The sequence below is a fragment of the Stylophora pistillata genome, chromosome 11 (assembly GCF_964205215.1).
Source record: "Stylophora pistillata chromosome 11, jaStyPist1.2, whole genome shotgun sequence".
Lineage (NCBI taxonomy): Eukaryota > Metazoa > Cnidaria > Anthozoa > Scleractinia > Pocilloporidae > Stylophora > Stylophora pistillata.
Window position 1 is genome coordinate 12,431,912 of NC_142529.1, and position 20,205 is coordinate 12,452,116.

General features: G+C 38.3%; 1 protein-coding gene, 5 long non-coding RNA genes and 1 pseudogene across 7 annotated transcripts; 3 read left to right on the forward strand and 4 right to left on the reverse strand.

The window, feature by feature from the left end:
* Window positions 1–976: 976 nt before the first annotated feature.
* On the reverse strand, window positions 977–1,620 carry LOC111326814 (jerky protein homolog-like). The gene is made up of 2 exons (XM_022930894.1): window positions 1,353–1,620; window positions 977–1,227 (listed from the first exon to the last, which is right to left on the reverse strand). Exons 1-2 carry the CDS (start codon window positions 1,618–1,620, stop codon window positions 977–979), a joined length of 519 nt encoding a protein of 172 aa, XP_022786629.1.
* A 1,375-nt stretch (window positions 1,621–2,995) lies between these two features.
* LOC148720091 (uncharacterized) lies at window positions 2,996–9,486 on the forward strand (annotated as a pseudogene).
* Window positions 9,487–9,838: 352 nt separating this feature from the next.
* Window positions 9,839–12,445, reverse strand: LOC148720092 (uncharacterized). The gene is made up of 2 exons (XR_015992927.1): window positions 12,269–12,445; window positions 9,839–11,587 (listed from the first exon to the last, which is right to left on the reverse strand). It is a non-coding gene; the product is annotated as an uncharacterized LOC148720092 (long non-coding RNA).
* A 61-nt stretch (window positions 12,446–12,506) lies between these two features.
* Window positions 12,507–16,313, forward strand: LOC148720093 (uncharacterized). Its single transcript, XR_015993285.1, has 2 exons — window positions 12,507–12,618; window positions 15,090–16,313. It is a non-coding gene; the product is annotated as an uncharacterized LOC148720093 (long non-coding RNA).
* LOC148720094 (uncharacterized) lies at window positions 13,267–15,166 on the reverse strand. The gene is made up of 2 exons (XR_015993286.1): window positions 15,069–15,166; window positions 13,267–14,929 (listed from the first exon to the last, which is right to left on the reverse strand). It is a non-coding gene; the product is annotated as an uncharacterized LOC148720094 (long non-coding RNA).
* Window positions 15,595–17,399, reverse strand: LOC148720095 (uncharacterized). 2 transcript variants are annotated; one of them, XR_015993282.1, is made up of 3 exons: window positions 17,214–17,399; window positions 17,062–17,115; window positions 15,595–15,844 (listed from the first exon to the last, which is right to left on the reverse strand). It is a non-coding gene; the product is annotated as an uncharacterized LOC148720095 (long non-coding RNA). The 2 variants fall into 2 exon arrangements; XR_015993283.1 differs by lacking the exon at window positions 15,595–15,844 and adding an exon at window positions 16,328–16,528 and having other exon boundaries at window positions 17,214–17,378.
* Window positions 17,400–17,428: 29 nt separating this feature from the next.
* LOC148720096 (uncharacterized) lies at window positions 17,429–20,016 on the forward strand. The gene is made up of 2 exons (XR_015993284.1): window positions 17,429–17,676; window positions 19,200–20,016. It is a non-coding gene; the product is annotated as an uncharacterized LOC148720096 (long non-coding RNA).
* The last annotated feature ends 189 nt before the right edge of the window (window positions 20,017–20,205 follow it).

Sequence of the window (20,205 nt, forward strand, 5' to 3'; positions counted from 1 at the left end):
CATCATCTTCAGCGTCATTGTCTTGCTCCTCTTCATAGATGGCGTCATCCTAGGTGCCGTCAAGCGCATTGGAGATGCCGCAAGTAAGAAACTATTTCCTCACCATCTCCTCCGGGATTTCCCTCCAAGACTGCTTTATCCAACGTAGAACGAGGTTTCTTGACGGCGCTTTCTTTTCTCAGCAGGAGTAAACTCGAAGGGGCAAGTTACCATCCACGACAGGTACTTTCTTCTCATTGAAGGGCTTATGTAGACACTTGTCTAAGGGTTGGAGAATGTTGATTGGCTATCTCATCTGGTCGTCAGAATAAACTATCTTATGTAACGAGAGACCACGAGGTGAAATAAACATGGCAGTTGTGTTGTAGAATTCTTGTGCGCTTTGCTTGCCGCTTAGTACTCTTGCCTTTAATCAACACTACAAATCAACAGAGAAGAGTTAGGCCACCGGGAATAACAGCTACATCGATACTTCGCCGCTGCAATGCTTCTTTCACTGACTCAGTAAGATTTGCCGGCGAAAGGAGTCCCAAACCAACAGCGATCGCTCACCAGTGGGGTTTCTTAGCATGCAGGTACGAATCTACTCCTTCACGCCTATAACGAAAGAAAGAATAAAACAATCGATTAGACCTCACTTTAATTAAAGACTTCAATAAAGCATGCGGCTTTAAACACGAGTAAAGAGCACAGAAAAAAGAGCGCATATGAACAACACAAAACTGTTCATTTACCAGCTTCATCCATCCATCTTTTTTTGTGGAATGAAACACGAACTGAGTCCGGAACAACCAGGTCTCTCGGGGTTCGTACGCCTTTGAAGATAACTTTAGGTGGCACCTTTTCGCCATCAGCAGCGACCGCCAACGTGACTGTGAAGCTTCTCTTCTCTGCGCCACAGGATTTCATGGGAGCTGTTCGGCTGCCACTGAATTCCAGAATACGGCTGGACGGCATCTCGAACCGCATTGATGTCTCATCCATATTGAAAATTCTGGACAAAGGGTATCCACGGCGCTGACGAGCGGCGATCACGAACCGGTGGAATTTTACTGTTTGCTCTTCGAGATCGTTTGGCAGACGCTGGGCGAGGGTGGTCTTTCGTTCGGAGAGTGAAGGAATGGGATGGCTTCCAGTTTATGTACCAGCCTACAGATGCTTTGAGTGCGGGATCATAGTAGAATTCTTTCGCCTTCAAACGCAACATTAGTCCACCGACAGCAATTCCTAAAACGAAGGAAAGATAGTACAGATAAGCAATGATACTAATGTTTTGACAACTATCAAAAACTGACCAATGAGAATGTTCTGTTCCCACGGATGTGTAAACAAACTTTTCACATGATACTCACCTTGACTTCTCTGCTCAGAAAACCATTCCAGCAGTCTTTGATCCACCTCGGGATACTTTGGTGTAAAACAGCCCATCGTTTTACGTTTTGCGGACTTTTTTATTTCGCCGTCGAAGAGGTTTTCTTGGTCTTTTCTCCAGCGACGAACCATTGACTCACTGATGCCGTATTCCCTCGCGATCTCAGAGTTGTTCTCGACGGCTTCTGTTTCGGCGACTATTTTAAGTTTGAACGCTAGATTGTATGATGTACGACGGACTTTTGGCATGATAACGGATTGACAATGAACGACTATCGACACAGGATTGTTAAAGACAGGTCTCTGAACTCGGAATGTTCATCAAGCCGTGAACTCAAATTTATTCATTTGATCGGATCACATCAAATTCAGCTTACTAACTGTGATTTGTTGTTATTCTTAGCCATTGTATTGAGTAGGTAACAATAATGATACAGTTTTTTCCCGAGAGGTAAGCCTAGCTCCTTAAATATTCATGACACCTTGCTTTTCAAGCGAATTGCCCGTGCCGTTGGATAATTAACCCGTTCTTTCATTTCATTTTAACAGATTTTAAAAGCTACATGTGATTAAAATTTTTCATGAGCTCTTATACGTTTTAAGAACTGGGTCTCGGCTTATAACTGAATGTTATGTGTTTATGTTTGAAGTATTAAGTTTATGAGTTAAAAATTTAGGGTCTCGGCTTATAGCCAGGCTCGGCTTATAGCCAGGCTCGGCTTATAGCCGATAAAATACGGTATGTATTGTCCAGAATTATTCACACATTCAAACCAAATCGAACTCTCAATGGCTTCTAGTGTAGAATATATCATTTCCCGAATGTCCCGGCACTTCTGATCAGTCCTCGTGTATTGGTACAAAAAATGCCAAAAATGTTCATATGAAATGCTTCCCTAGAGTTAATTCCGTATCATTTGCCATGGAAAAGACAATCAACCTACAAACTTCAGAACTCAATTCCCCTTCGTTACGTAAAAAAAATCATGACTGAATCTATAAGGCCACTATGGGAAATAATACTGACGTCTTTTTAAGTTCCTAAAATCCTCAGGATGCACTGTGCAACCTTCGTTGTCAAAATGAGACCTCCATAACAAAGCTTGGCCATTAAACCTCATCTTGAAAATGAACATTTCAGGACTATTGTATGCTAGTTATCTTGTTTTATCGATGAACAGGAACAATATTGAAAGCGATCTAACCATAAACAGATATTAGCTCTCCTTATAGAAACTCAATAAGACACCAGACACCAAAAAGCAGCTCAATTTCGCAAGGCACACATGTACGCATTGCGGACCTATTTTCTATTTTATGGCATCTATGGATCGTACGTTACAATCTTTTTGGTGAAAAGATTGTTGTCTTTTGAATATTGATTATAATTGTCACCATTATTATTGTCATTGTTATTGTTATTATTATTATATCCTTTTGTATTGGTAGTTTTCACTGTCACACTATCGAAATCTAAATAAAAACTGTTGAATGCCCGACGCCAGGAGAGTGAACTATCATAGAATATTGATAACTAAACAATTTTCCCAAGTTTCAGGTCTGTAGGGTTTTACACTGATGACTTATCAGCCAAAATTTCTGACATGAATTCATAGAGCTCAGCATGGGATGCCATGTTGGTGGAACGTGGTGCCCATTCAAGGGACATCAACGAGGCGGGTATGAATCTTGTCCTGTCCTTGTTTATAATTTCACTCGACTGTATACTTTCCTTCCATTAACGAGCCTCTAAACAATGGGATGGTATATATCTTTTTCCAGGTTGAGCTAAAAGGCACACTGCATAAAGTAAAAGTAAGCAATGCCGATGTCATACTTGTCGTGAACTGCAGCTTTTAATTTTTTATAGCAACCGTTATCCCCACCAGCCACCGCAGCGGAACTTTCTGCACCGAAAGAACTCTACCAGCATACCTCCTCCCCCCCCCGGAGAGAATTTGCCTTTTCTTCGGTCTTTCCGATCATTTAAACTTGCCGCTCGCATGCTAACCGGAAATTTCGAAAGTGTATTTTGAACCGGTTGCCACTATTGTTCAAAATGACCATATTAGGTCATTTTTTTATCTAAGAACAAAGCCTTTTGTTATCAAAGTTGATCCGCTTTTCTTAATACGAACTAACTTAAGCATCCGTTGTTTTGTTTTACCACTAGAGTGATTAGTTATCCCCTGCGAACTTGCGAACATTCATCTTAACATATTTTCTAATGCTCAGGGAAAAAATGTCTCAATATAAAATCATATTTTACATACATCATGTACCAGCTTTCCAGGCCTATTTCAATGTCGAACGACGAAATCTTACTAAATTAGAAATGACTCTGTTTTCAAAGTGTAGAACGTCGCGAGGCTAAGACCTTTTCACAAGGTTGATGTTCAGTAGGTCTTTCGTTTTCGAGGTAAAAACTGAGAAAAACCATAGTTAGTAGAGGGGACTGGTTATGAAACCCGGTAAACATCAAAGGCCATTGTCTTTGTTATGGTTTTCTTTTAGTCACGTGATCTTGACCGTGCACATGGAAAATCAAGATGGAGATCGGAGTGACGTAAATGTGCAGAGACTTACGCTGTATTTCGCCAGATTTTTAGCTTAGATTAATCTCGATTCGATAAGTGTTATAGCTAAACTACTCATTAGTCGTCACGCCTGGAGATAACTGCGCTGTGTTTGGCTGTGGGAGTTGTAGAAGAACGAAAGTACGGTGGCCCAGAAGGCTCAACGCAAACAAAAAATATACTGCAGCAAATAAAAAATATACTGCAGCAAATAAAAATATACTGCAGCAAATAAAAAAAATCAAAACGCAAAGAAAAAAAGTACCGCAGCAAATAAAAAAATGCAACGCAAACAAAAAATACTGCAGCAAATAAAATATGCAGCGCAAACAAAAAAAAAGAAAACGCAAACAAAAAGAATTGGAACGCAACGCCGAGGAAGACTACGTAATAGTTCTTAGTTTCCCGCCAAAACAGCATGAGCTGGAACTCGTTTTTGGTTATGGACGAAAGCGATCTGCGTAGGATTATAGAAGATTACTTTCATCAAGGGTATGAAAATATAGTTATTATCGAATTTTTGAAGGAGCAGCACGGTACTGTCATAAGTTCGCTGCAAAACATGGTTTCGGAAAGGTGAACAAGCAAAGGATGGAACGAGTGTTGGCGGGAAACTAAGAACTATTACCCAATCTTCCTTGGCGTTGCGTTCCAAATTTTTTGTTTGCGTTTTCTTTTTTTTCGTTTGCGTTGCATATTTTATTTGCTGCAGTATTTATTGTTTGCTGCATTTTTTATTTGCTGCGGTACTTTTTTTATTTGCTGCGGTACTTTTTTTCTTTGCGTTTTGATTTTTTTATTTGCTGCAGTATATTTTTTAGTTGCTGCAGTATATTTTTTATTTGCTGCAGTATATTTTTTATTTGCTGCAGTATATTTTTTATTTGCTGCAGTATACTTTTTGTTTGCGTTGAGCCTTCTGGGCCACCGTACGAAAGGGATCGGTATTTGGAAGCTGCCTGCAGCGAAGGAAGAGGCACACAAGAAGTGGCGGGACGATTGGTTGAGTGAAATCACAAAGACGCGTGAGATCGACCATGAATTTCGAAAAAGGATCGAAAACGACAAGGTGTTTACCTGTGAAAAACACTTCGACGTAGAAGATTTCGAAGTATGTAAGTACGGCTGCGATATAAGCTTACAGTAGAAATTGAAGACGTGCTCTCGCTTTCCATAAGGTTTTGTTTATTTACGATCTCTTTGGAATTTTCTTGAAGGTTAATTTTCATCTTTCTTAGTTGTGGTTTACGTTATTTTCAAATGCAGTTCAAACGGCAAAAATGACGAAGAAGAAACCACGATTCGGCGCCATCCCAACCTTAAACATGCCAAGGAAAAGTTACGAGTCTGCAAGGCCTACACAAAGACCTGCTAGATCGGTTGTCAAGGAGCACGATCAACAACCCAAGGCATGTTACAAGTCGTTTGGTGAATTGTGCCAGCGAATCACTGGCTTGAAAACTCTGAAAGGGTGGAAATTGAAAACTATGTCAGACAGACTTATCCTGAAAAAGATTTTAGAACCTTTCCTTCTCCCAGAAGTAGAAATAATGATGGATGACAGTCTTACATACACTGTGAAAGCTTTTGGTTGTTTCCTTCCTGAAGATCATCCCCTCTATGTTACTCACCGGCGTTCAGTCTGAAAGAGAGCTAGAGTGCTATAAACTTTGCTGTGGTGTGGAAGTCAGTGAATTAACAAGCCAGCTGTTTCATCATGTAACTCCCATAAATGAAGACCCACTTCAGGCATGTAAGCAGGGTGAGCAGTTTCCCAACAAAGGTTTCTGGAGGTCAAATGACTGCCATCTCATGTGCAAAAAAGAAGTCGTGGAAGGTGCATGCCCACAATGTTTGGAGTACCTGGTTTTCTAAAGAAAGACCATAAAAGCAGAGGAAAGGCGGCTGTCCAAACCTACAAATGTCAAGGCACCAGTATCAAAAACTGATCCGGAAAGAATTAAACTGACATTACAAGAACAAAGACTGAAATGTGCTGAACTTGAGCAAGAGCTAAATAAAATGCGAGCAGCAATTGTCAAAACAAACATTGAAGTGGACCATGAACTTAGCAACGACTTCGCTAAAATCTTTGATGAGGCTGATGACAAAATCACTCCTTTTATGAGCCTTTTCTGGCAGCAACAGAAGAAACTGTTCCCCAGCAGTCGTACTGGGGTACGATACCATCCGATGATCATCAGGTTTTGTCTTTCACTTGCTGCTAAGTCACGTTCATGCTACGAAGAGCTTAGAAATAGTAGTGTTGGTACTCCAAAGTCAGCGACGCCTGAAAGATTATCGAAATGCCATTCGGCCACAACGTGGATTCCAAGAGGAAATTGTTCAGGAGTTGAACTCCTTAACTGACACATACTTTAATGTTCAAAGATATGTGGTTCTTTTGTTTGACGAGATTAAAGTCATGTCAAACCTTGTTTGGGACAAGGTAACAGGAGAACTGGTTGGTTTTACTGATCTTGGAAACTTGGAACTGAACGATGCTGTTTTGGAAAAAGTCAATGAAATTGCAACACATGCCCTTGCCTTTCTGGTTCGTGGAGTTTGTACTGACCTCAAGTTCTGCCTTGCACATTTTGCCACCACTGGTGTTACTTCTTTGCGACTAATGCCCTTGTTTTGGGAAGCGGTTTGTATTTTAGAAACTAGTTGCAATCTGTGGGTCGCTGCTGCCACATCTGATGGTGCTTCACCAAATAGGAGGTTTTACCGCTGGAGGTTTTACCGATGGAGATGCTGACACTGGTGTGTGTTATCGTGCAGTCATCTTTACACCGCATCGCTTTGTCTACTTCTTCTCTGATGCCCCGCACCTAGTCAAAACAACACGGAACTGTCTCGTGCACTCTGGATCTGGAAATGCACGCGATATATGTGGAATAATAGGCAGCATTTATTGTGGCAGCACATCACAGAGATTTTCTATCAGGATGTAGACAATGGCTTGAAGCTGTTGCCTAGGCTGTCATATGAGCATGTAAACCTGACCCCGTATTCTGTCATGCGGGTAAATCTTGCTGCACAAGTCCTGACTGCATCAGTACTAGTCGCTGCAGTTCTGAAGACGTTTGGACCTCCAAGCACAGCAGCAACTGCAAAACTCTGCGAAATGATCGATGGCTTCTTTGATTGTCTCAATGTGAGAAGCATGACAGAGCATCAGAGAAAGCGCAAACCATTCTTGGCTCCTTATACTTCTGTTAATGAAGAAAGGTGTGTTGTTGATTTTTTTAAAATTTTGTTTAATTTATAAAGCATTATTTAGCAAAATACAATGTTAACCCTGGGTATAAAATCATCCATTGTTAATGGTTTCTAAATATATAATACTTCATTCAGAATTAACAAATCCTGAAAAGGAGGGCCCAGAGGTTATCCCTATTAAAGGGCCTTCTACCTAACTACATTTAAATATGATAAACTACTATTTTTTGATTTTACAATGGGGGTTTTTATCAGAATATTTATTTTGCTTTAAAAAGCTTCTGTTTAATTAGTAAAGCTGCTTAGGTGCATTTTTATAATGGAGTACTTATTGAGATAGAATAAATATATGAAAATCATATATTTTGAACTGCGGTATTTGATACGTATGATGGACGATCCTCGCAGTAGATAGCGCTATTTGAGCAATAGCGAAATTCAGACCTGAAAAAAATCAGGCCTGTACGGGACTCGAACCACTGACCTCTGCGATACTAGTGCAGCGCTCTAACCAATTGAGCTAACAAGCCAACTGAGAGCAGGCCGTTAAGTTGATTCGTAATGAACCCGTGAAAGTGATAAATGAGATAGAATAAATATATGAAAATCATATATTTTGAACTGCGGTATTTGATACGTATGATGGACGATCCTCGCAGTAGATAGCGCTATTTGAGCAATAGCGAAATTCAGACCTGAAAAAAATCAGGCCTGTACGGGACTCGAACCACTGACCTCTGCGATACTAGTGCAGCGCTCTAACCAATTGAGCTAACAAGCCAACTGAGAGCAGGCCGTTAAGTTGATTCGTAATGAACCCGTGAAAGTGATAAATGAGATAGAATAAATATATGAAAATCATATATTTTGAACTGCGGCTTGTTAGCTCAATTGGTTAGAGCGCTGCACTAGTATCGCAGAGGTCAGTGGTTCGAGTCCCGTACAGGCCTGATTTTTTTCAGGTCTGAATTTCGCTATTGCTCAAATAGCGCTATCTACTGCGAGGATCGTCCATCATACGTATCAAATACCGCAGTTCAAAATATATGATTTTCATATATTTATTCTATCTCATTTATCACTTTCACGGGTTCATTACGAATCAACTTAACGGCCTGCTCTCAGTTGGCTTGTTAGCTCAATTGGTTAGAGCGCTGCACTAGTATCGCAGAGGTCAGTGGTTCGAGTCCCGTACAGGCCTGATTTTTTTCAGGTCTGAATTTCGCTATTGCTCAAATAGCGCTATCTACTGCGAGGATCGTCCATCATACGGAGTACTTATTATGTGGAGGTATCTTTTACTTTATTAATTGCTTTATTCATGTCAAGAGACAGTAATTAATGACTTTTCTTTTATTTGCTAGATTTGCATGGTTGATGGAGTTCCTAGACTATCTGAGGACTTGGAAAGAGAATGTTGACAACAGACCGGGTAACTTCACCCAGAATGCCAGAAACTGAATGTTTCTCTCATGGCAGATATATGAGGGCTGCTGCGTATCTGTACATTCTGCTGTCGAGGTGACAAAATTTTTGCTCCAGGAAGGGTTTGAATTTGTCCTCACAGAACGGTTCTGCCAGGATTCAGTAGAGGAGTACTTCGGGGGCCACCGGAAACTGGGTAGACGTAGTGACAACCCTGATATAAAAACATTTGGGTATAACAGTAACACACTAAGAATGCAGAGAACAGTGTCCTGTCAGAGTGGCAACACAAGGGGCCGAAAGGACAAGACACGAGCCTGGGAACAAGTTACTGATGTTAAGTTACCATCATGTAGAAAAAAACTGAAACTGTAGTTAAGGAGAACGCTGGGATGCAATATCTTGGCGGTTATGTTCTGCACAACTTACTCAAAAAACATGGACGAACTAACTCAGTGGAGAGCCAACAAGCTATGACAATACTGAAAGCTGGGAAACTGGAGAGCATAACTGACCCTAGCCAGAAACTTGTGTCAGCTTTGAATCGTGGGGGACTTTGGTCAATCACTCAGCCTGCACAGCAAATATTTTTTTTTAGTAAAAACAGAATGTCATTTTAGGCAATTCACATCAAAGCCTGATTTGCAAAGATTGGATATTTCCAGCATCACTAACAAAGCAACCAGTGATGGTGACATCCTTGCTAACTACAATTTGATGATATCAGATGCAGAACTTGAGCCGGACAGTTATGTTTGTAAGGATGTCTTGCGTGGCATTGTTAGTCTGTATGTACATGTACACTCGTTCTCTTTTGCCAAGGATGTCATTCAGCATTACAAGATCAGGGCAACCCAAACCAAAGCAAGGGCTTTACGCAAGGAAATTAGTAAAAAAGTTGTCAAGATGATGACCAACAAAGGTAGGAATAGGACTGATAATTAACAATTATTCGCCGAAGGCGAGGTGAATATCGTCGAATAATCCCCGAGACGAAGTCGAGGGGATTATTCGACAATATTCACCGAACCTGAGGCGAATAATTGTTTTAGTATAATTTCAGAGCTGAACGACAGAGAAAATTCTAAAATCATGACATTTTAGTAACATTTATTAACATTTTAGTTTGACATTTTATATAAATCGCGCGGAGCGGTTTATATAGCGTCATATAAGGAACTGCTCGACCAATCAGATTGCCGGAAACTCTTTGTTCAGCTCTAAAATTATACTAATTCAGATTATTTTTTTATTTCTTAATTAGTAGCTTATGATCAGTACCACCATTTGCAGTGAGGACAATAAATGTAATGTTAACTCTGAATTTTTTTAAACTTTGATTCAGGTTTGGTAAAACAATGAAATTCATTCAAGTTACCAGTGATATAGATTATAAGAACTTGGGAATGGATCTTTAATAAATTATATTTCTTGTTTTATATGCTCCCAATATAATCAAACTTTTATAGCCTTTTGAAATAACTATTTCTACTTTCCTGAAACCCTAAAGTGTGTCAGCCAAGAGTATTTTATCAGGAGACACTAGTTGATGACCAATTAACTTTAAGGCTGCGAAAAAAGGCTGCGAAGCGTCTGTACTTCCTAAAACAGCTAAAGCGCGCTAAAGTTCCATCTGAGGATATGCTACTTTTCTACACAACATGTATACGCCCCGTATTAGAATATGCGTGCCCAGTATTTCATCATTCTTTGCCGCAATATCTGTCCAATGAAATGGAAAGGTTGCAAAAACGCGCGTTGCGGATGATTCAACCTGACCTATCCTACGCTGAGGCTCTAGTAGCTCTTGACATTGCGTCACTGTACGAGAGGAGGGAGATCTTGTGTGATGCTCTATTTGATCAGATTGTAAGGGAAGAAACCACAAGCTCCATGATCTGCTGCCTTCACGCAACGAGTCCACCTATCGCACCCGCAGCCAGAGATACTTCAAGCTACCGATTTGTAAGACAACTAGGTTCAAAAACACCTTTATCATGGCGAACAGTTTTAATTATTAGTAGCTATCTTAATTATTTGTATTTTGGTTTTTGATACTTCTCTTATTGTATTTTATTGTAGATTACACTTTGCGCCTCTTATTGTAGTTATCTTAGAGTAAGAGATGATTTATTCCCATTGTTAAGTAAGTCGTATTTAGCCGGCCCGGAAGCTGCAATGATTTTACTTCCTAATAAAGCTATCTAGTTAAGGGCCAAGTTAATTCTTTTTCACGAAAGAAACTTTATTTAGACACAGTCCTTTTGTTGTCACTACAAACTCTTACCCCTGTAACTGCATCGAAAAGTCAAATGAAATATGTAGATGGTTACAATTTGGTAATGACAACAAATTTAAAGGAACATTGCTTTCTGTCATTGTTATGTGAACATGCACTAAAAAATCTTCATCAATTGACATGAGATAATTGTATCTATAGTACAAAATGTACACTTATGCTATGTGATTAATCTCCTCAATGATGAATTGACTTAATTGACTGACAACACAGTTTTTATATTATGACTGCTTTCAGTAGAGTGTTTTTGTTGCTTAGAGTATGCCAACAAACAGTCGGCAACTTTGGTTGCAAGTAGTGTTGCTGCATTCCAAGAAAGTCCACTGAAGAATTGGGTTGACTTTACAGCAACTGTTGCATAATATTTGCCATAAAACGTTTCTGCATCTCCATTTCTTGTATATCCTTCATAGATTGCTTTTGTAGCAGAGAATTCTTTGCTGTCTTCTTGTAGCTGTTGGTATGAGTAATTGCTGAGCTCCATCCTTAAATTTTCTGCAAAAACTTTCCTTTCCTTAACATTGCAGACAGCAGATTCAATTATTTCTACAAGAACACTCGGGCTCAACTGTTGCACCTGCTCCAATCCTTCCTGTTGATTGTTGTGTTTTGCAGCCCTGTGTCTGTCATAACCTCCTCTTGTTTTGCATTTCTTTCCGCAGTCATGACAAAAAATTTCTTGACGCTGAGCCTACAAAGATATTACAAACATCACCATTGTAAAATAAATAAACTACTTAAGAGTTTAAAAATAAAAATTCGGTGGCCACTTTTTTCGATCAAGAGAGTATCGTGAAGTTGCGAAGCTCTATCGATTACAAGGTATACCACTTAAAATAATTTCGACAAATCACTACATTCCTGAGATTTGAGCTCTTTAGAAGCTGTATAATAATAATAATAATCATAATAATAACACCTTTATTTAAACACGATAATGTTTGAAAGCTGAACAGCTTGTGGGGTCGTGTGTAAATCAAATAAACTTCTGAATTAAATAAATTCAAATGATGGTTTTTGAGGAGAGAGGAAAATCGGAGTACCCGGAGAAAAACCTCTCGGAGCAGAGTAGAGAACCAACAAACTCAATCCACTTATGACGCCGGGTCCAGGAATCGAACCCGGGACACATTGGTGGAAGACGAGCGCTCTCACCACTACGCCAACCCTGCTCCCGCTTTTTATAAGTCTTCCTTGTTTCGTAGGAGCCCCTAAAGAAGATTGCCTTTGAAGAAACTGCAATATATAAGCATGGTTTATATGCGAGCCTTTGTTGAATTTCGTTTGTACACGCGTCGAGTAGCCCATCTGTGGCAAATTTAAGCTCAGTAGTGCAAAATTACAACTCGAAATTGCAACGTTTTCGACTTACATTTCTAACTGCGACGGAAAAATTTTCCTCTACTTCGTCATCGTCTTCCAAAATACCCAAGATCGCCTCAAAATCTCACCACACAAACAGATCGTCTTCACCGTCCGCCACCTTGAATGAACTTGTGCACGGTCAGAGTCACGTGACAGGTCTGTTCAACATGGTCAGCATTAGATTCCATCCACCAAAACCACCTCGGTCGAGAGGGACTGAGATGGAATTATGGACACCTCATGACGTATTATACTTATCAATAGTTATGAAGCTACGAAAACATGCCGATTCATCCCGATGACTTGAGTGGAATGTTTGTTTGGAAAATTGCGTCAAAACTTTACACCCGAGAAATGGTAAGTACTAATTTATTGTTGATGGTAGTATTATAAAACGTTTCGCGCAATTTTAGGCAGATACTTCCGATATTTGAAAGGTGCCAAGGTATTTGGTAGTTTTGGTGGATGTCGGGCGTGGACATCCACCAAAACAGTGATCAAAACCAACAATAGTACTTTTTGAATTTTATCTATGGCCAATGTTAGACCTTCAAGGAAGCAAAAGAATTATATTCCCCAAAACATTAGCAGTTTACGTTCTGGCTAATTATTTCTTATAATGCACAATTGCTGACCAAACGTTCATAATGAAATCATAAGACATGAATTTAGATTAAAGTGGTTTTGGTGGATGTTTCTCTCTCCATCCACCAAAACCACCATCATAACAATTTCTGTTACTTCCATTAGAGAGGAATGGTTTGACCTGCTACTGGAGTAACTAACCACAATTTATTTCTTTGTACATAGATATTTTTGCAAAGTTCTTAAGTCAGCAGCTTTTATTATTAAAACCATAATCATCACATGGTGTTCAATGTAGAATACAAAAGGTCTTGGTGTGGCAATCATGTACTCTTGAAATATGATAAGAGAAAGTTTTTAACTGATTTAACAGATGTTTGCAACAAAATTCCATATCCAGAAGTTTCTTCCTCTACTTCCTCTAAAATCATTACCTTTGAATACTACAAATCAGCACATCAGTAATTGTTATCAGGGGTCTGAATATCTTACAAATCTTTCACATTGATTACAAGTAACCTATTTCACATGGATGATTAATTATACACTCAAGATGTAGAATAGTAATAGTTTAATATTTGTAGTGCACAAATTCCATATACATATGATCAAATGCGCATAACAATTATAGAATATAAAAATTACATCAGATAATGAATTACAGTAAGACCCTTATCAAATTTACAAACTAATAAAAACCTTATCTAAATTGTAAAAAACTATTAAACCATGCACAATTCAATCCTAATTAAAGGCTAAATTAAAAAGGTGAGTCAGTAAAATTTTAAATTTACTAAAATCAGTCTCGTTACGCACTTTTTAAGGAAGACTGTTCCAAAGTTTAGGTGCTACACATATATAAGCACGATCACCAAATGTTTTCTTTGTTATGGCATTTGGTGCTTGCAGCATGAGACCCTTATTACTAGATCTTAAGTTGTATGGTCCATTCTGCTGCAACTTAACAAGATCTTGTAAATAGATTGGACCATGTCCATTAATTGCTTTGAAAGTGATCATGATAAATTTGAACTGTATTCTAAACTGAACAGGTAACCAGTGCAGTTCTCATAGAACTGGTGTGATGTGACACATCTTTGGGATATTAAAAATAATCCTTGCTGCCGAATTTTGAAGGCGTTGGAGCTTAGATAATTCTCTAGCTGATAAACCATATAAAATACTATTACAGTAATCTATCCGTCCAATTACTAAGGCATGTATCAATGTTTGTGATGCTTTCTCATCTAAGCATCATTAGCTTACATTTTACAAATTATTTCCCCTTTTAATTTATGGATAGACAGTGAAAGGCCTTTGCCACTTTGGTAAATAAAATCATAATATACCATGTATTTTGTGATAAATTATTTACCACAACATAGGACAGTTGTTGCTGAATGTTTTTTGTTTGATTGTTTGTTTTTTTTGCATACAACATCCAAAACAATGGAGGGGATAAATTTAAATGGAAAATTTTATTAGTGGTTAAAATTAAAGAACATTGGAAGATTAAATTAACTTTATTACCCAAATTAACTTTGATTTCTTGCTTATGCCAGGCTCTTAATATTCAAAAGCATTATTATTTTTGTGTTCTTTTGTGTAACATAACTTGAAAAATAAACACAGAGAAGACAAACACAAAGGAATACACTGGAAGCTAAAGCAAAGTTTAATTTGAGCCACAGCTGATTGAAATACTGACCACTTAACCCATTTGGTAAAGTTCATGTTTTTGTCAGCCAGCATGTCACAAGTCTTCCCCCTCTCCTCCAAAAGTCTCTATAAACAAATTTTACTATGTGGTCCTGCCATGATGATAAGTATATTACAGCTCCTCAATTTCCTTCTCTCAAAACAAAGTAACTCTGAATTTAATAATGTAATGGACTTGATAAAACTCTACCAATAACTGGCTGCTACTCGTAACATTAATTTCTTGATATTTAAACCAAACTGTTTTGAAGTTTTAATATTCTGTGATCTTTACATTTTTGTCATTGCCATTTCCTCTTTGAGTTGATTGCCCACTCTTGTTCTCCCCCCTCTTGAGTGAGACATACTTCCTCATCCAACTCATCTATAACAACAACAACAACAAAAGAAAGCGGTATGGTAAAATCAAGGGATGTCTCGTCAAGACGGGGCAAAGGTCACAGATATACCATAAACAATACGCTATAAATAAGAACCCTAATGCTTCATTTTGCAGTGATCACCTTCTTCTTTTTCATTTTCAGACCAGACTGGAACCTCCATAGGCGTGTTTGTTCTGAGTGGGGACAAAAGAAAAAGGAATCAGCGTTGTAAACTTTTCTCGACTTATCTGTCTTTATGTGGACATTTGCCGGGTCAATTCTTGAAATGCGGTTTTTAACCGTAGCTCAATACATGTGCGTGCGCAGGTCAGATACATGCGCAGGTCAGATGTCCGAGGGAAGTATCGTCGGTTTGTGTCTTGTGCTGATCATCTCGAAACAAGACCTCTTTCGCAAAGATTTTCAAATGCCGTCTCTTCTCATATATTTCCTTAACTCCCCCCGCAACGAGCTCGTGGATCCTCTTGATGATCTTCTCATCAAGGGGTTGAGATATTCCAGCGACCTATAGAAATAAAAAACTCGAACTGTGAAAATGCTCGCTATTTCAAGTGGGAACGCCCCAGTAATACATCCTTTGCCATTTTTTTGTACTGTGTGAATGTTTGAAATTGTACTTTAACAACAACAAAGAAAACCGTCGAAATCATGGCAAAAAATGTACAGGCACTTTTATGTCACACTTTGACCGGCTTGCCCGCCGCGTACTTTTTTTCATTGACCGTTGCATTAATTCGTGTTGAACACTAAGTTACCTCGCCAACAAAGTGATTCTGATGGTCTGTAATGAGAGTTAGTTCAATGTAAATCCTTCTTTCGTACCTAGCGATCCCTTGTAAAGCTTTTCGCAAATTTCTAGACGCAGTCTCCCATCTCTTATTGCTGTCCTCTTGAATCTGAAAGACCAAAAGTCATACATTTGAAGGAAAAAAACGGATGCCTTGTAACAGTAAACTGAATGCCTCTGATGCAGTGCACAAATAAGCTTTTTCCGCTGCTTCAACTCAACTTTTCTGTCGGGTTTTAAAATTGATTCATGGCGTTTATGTAGATGAAAAGACAACTTGGTGCTGGCAGTGTGTTAGCTTTGTTTAACCACACTAACTTCCAGACAGAGAAAATAACATCAGGAAGCTCGAAGTGTCTTGAATAATCAAAAACAAGACCACCCAGTTTCGTTCCAGTCAATAAGCCGGTGATTACATATATATTGTTACATATATATTGTTATAAGCCGGTGATTACATATATATTGTTTTATTTTTAAATTTCTTAAATTTTTAGGTAGTATTTAGTGTCCCCAGTTAGTGGTTGTATAACTGCTATTTTAGATTTGACACATAAATAAAGGTTGTTGTTGTTGTTGTTGTTGTTGATTATGTAGCACGAATTTTGGACAGTGATAATGCTTATCGGATTTATTAAACCGAATTCGTTCTGTCAATACATGAGTGGAACAATACATGCTCTGCAAAAAATAAAATTTCTCGCATTTTTATCTGTACTTTGCAGTCAAACTTCCGCGTGTCTTGAACGAGAAATCTTCTTTTCTTGAACACGAAATCTTTGTAACCAGCCTTCTGTAAAAGACAAGTATATCAGCGTAAGATGAGTGATAGTGCATTTCTCAAGCTGTATATTTTTTTGAATGTGAAGAAACAAAAGTGTCTGCGTGATGCCTTGAAAAATAAGGAGCCGACAAACGACAGCTTGATAGAAATAAAAAAGCGTAGAATTGCGTTCATTTTCTCTTTTGTCAGCAGCATACGTCAGTGAAAGGTTTTTATAATTGGTAAGTTCTAAACCATCTTCAATTTAGCCGAGATTGAAGTGTTATCGCGTTTGTCATAAAAGTATTCTGAGATCAATGTCATATGACCCAGTGATCGATGTGTATCTGACCTTTCGGGTTCACAAGCCATAAGTGTCAGTAGTAACACCAATGTCGCGGATGAGAAAAATATGTGTATGTACAGTGCAATATTTCACTTACTTCTTCTGCGTCTATTCGTTTCCTTTTCTCTCCAGCTTTTCTATCTTTGCCGTGCTGACAATCGAACACTTTCCTTCCCATAATTATGAAAGACACACCATTAAAAGGAATTTTTTGTACCTTTAACGTCTGGTGGATCTTCCCAGAGTATTTTGTGACTTCTGTTCGAGTGATCTGTTGTTAAATTGTGATGGAAGATAGGATCAGTAGAGCAAGGACGAGAGTGATACAAGCTAGCACGACGTAACGCTTTCAAATATATATGGGCATACCAGTGTTTCCGAAACCTTTGTCAGCCTTAAAGCAAGAAAATTTCGTCGTCGATCCTGTTTCGAATTCCGCAATGAGTTTATGCGCCTCATCAACAGAATTTATGTATCCAAAATTATCCACATCTCTACCATCAGGCACGGCAGGTCGGCATTAGATAATATAGGGTGAAGTAGACCCGAATGATTGGCATTTTCCGATCATCGTAGTGACGTCATCTCCCGACCGCACTGTAAACTTCGGAAATTAACATGGCGACATAATCGTGAAACCAGTATGTTGCGGGCGATTGTGGGCTGTAAGATCAGACCAGGCCACGCATCGTTTTGGTTTACGATTGTAGTCTAATAAGCAGTTCGCGGGACAAGCAGATGGATGTTTCCGGAGGAACTCACGAGCCGACCTATTCTCGAGCTACCTCACCTGTTATTTGGACCTTTTGCACAGGACAGTACATAACATAGGGTGAGGATTATTGTTATTATTTTGAGAATTCTAAGTGATGTATTTCATTTTCTGTCATATACACTCTGTTTTTGGCCTTCTTTGTTTAAGGGATGGAACTTTATGCAATATTAGTGTTATTTAGTGTTATTTTTCTATGCCAAAACTTCCGTCAATTTTACAAGCTTACATTTAATAATATTAATTACTTGAAGAACATTTTTTGAAGAATTGGTTAAGAGCAACAAATTCAGAGCAAGTTATGTACCAATCAAATCATTGCCTCTTCACCTTCATTTTATGCCCTCTGGGCAACCCTGAATCTAACTGATTGTTATGTCTTTGGGGTATGGATGTTGTATTGATAATTCTATGAATGTGAATGTTACATAATGCAATTAATGATTTACACTACAAGTGATATTTTAAATATTCTCTCAAAATTACATGAGCTTTTAAGCGAGTGCAATTTGAAAGAATTTTCAAATATTGCAAGTAGTGTAAATCCTTAATCGTTAGAGCTTTCTGTTACGATTACTCATTTATTATGACTGAGAAAATTACAAACATGCTTGCATTCATTAGCAATGCAGTTCAAAATAAGAATTAGTGATAAATTTGCCTGCTATCAGTCAATCATAAAGAGGTAATTTTCTCAGTCATATAATAAGAACTGAAACCTTCTGGTGTGTGATATTTTTAAAATCAACTTACCCCACACATGAGACCTTATGGACAAAATGGTGTGAAGAAGCTAGGTGACAAGTACTTCATGTGTGCCATTTGTTGTTGTGATTGTACTGGCGAAATGTCTTAGTGTGGAAAAAGTGAAACAAAGAAAACACAAAAATGTCTGCATGTAGACTAGAACAAACCTTATTCCAAATAAACAGCTCAAGAGAAAATTCTTGTTACAACATAATATAATGATCCTGTTTTATCATTGAATAAACACATAGAAATTCTTACTTGTAAAGCTTATTAATCACAGAATATGTCATGCATGTACATTATATTATATATGACACTGCATACTGTTTTGTAAATAACATGGTGTGGTTGGCTCATCAAAACTTTAAAGGCATCTCAATATTTACAATATACTCTGGCCTAGCTTACTGACTAGTGAGTGATATGTCAGATTTTCCCAGCCAAAATAAATTTTTTTACAAGTCAGATAGTTCATTTGTTGTTTAGGTTTTGGCAAAAAATTGTTAGCAAATGTACTGTTGCATGCTTCATTGGAGCTCACAAATACTGTAATTGAAACTCTCAAAACTGGTGGCATTGGAAAAGTTCAATTAGATAAATTTTAGATATCTACCTTTCATCATCCCCACTTTGATCAGGTTTTGCATTTGCGAAAGCAAATGACAACTAAGCCCAGTTTCATTTTTATCAGAATGCTGTTTGAATTGCACCGCAAATAATCCATATACCTGGTAGTCACCATTTGTGCGCACCACAAGGAAAAACAGAGGTAAAGCATAACGGGTAGTTTTGTATGTTGCATCCAGTAGACAAATGTTGCCATATCTTTTCAGGAGTCTGCGCTGCCAGGCACTTTGATGGACAAACAGAAGGGTGCTGGGATCCTGTTCTGTAGTGTGGTCTTCTCCATCTGTTGTGGCTGAAGAGACATCTCCACATGGTTGGAAGTAGTTGAAGTCCTCCGGGCTAGATGCTTTCCACTGGATAACTTTTTCTGCCACATTCTCTTGATCAATTTTTGAGAATCTGTGCTTTATGGTAGCTCGTTACATGTGGCTCCTTATATCACTCAGCTTAGGATAAAAGCTACGGTTTGAGGGAGATGGTTGGATTTCATCCTTTGCTGATATTTCATTTTTTATGTAGACAGTCAGGTGTCTCCACATTTCATGGGTGTCTTTCACTCCCTCATTGACAAGCTTTTCAATTTGTCTGATGATCCTGTCATCCACAGGCTGAGTTAGGCTGCTCCCCTGGAATGAAATGAGAATAATATGTGTTAAGGTATTAATTTCTCTTAAGGCATGTTCTGCTTAAGTTAAAACAGAGAGAAGTGTCATAGCTCCAATAAGACACCTTATTAAATACCGGAATGAAAGTGTAATCTTTTTCTGATTAACCAAACATTGATTGGTACTGGCAGTTGCAGGTGGACTTCATACCCTCTCCTTCTATTATCTTATCTCTCCCATAAGATGATGTGCATTGTCAGTCTCAGTAGGAAACTCTATGTAAATTCTCTGCTCAGACCTCACATTTGCTTTTGCCACATCATCTCTCAATCGTTTTGATGCTTTTGATCTTTCATGTTTTGTATCTTTTTCAATCTGCAGTGAGTTGTAAATTTTAATATTAAATACTGAGAAAGAACGGTTTTATTGTATTTTAATATGTCTCATCCTGGCTGCGCTTCAAATTTTAATGTTGCAATTTATTGTTGAAAGAGATTATTAGTTTTATTCTGAATGCACACATACCTATTTACAAAGAGAGATGAAATACAGCTGGTTATAAAACCAACTGAGGAATGAAAGCAAAAATAATGATGAAGATTGTGTA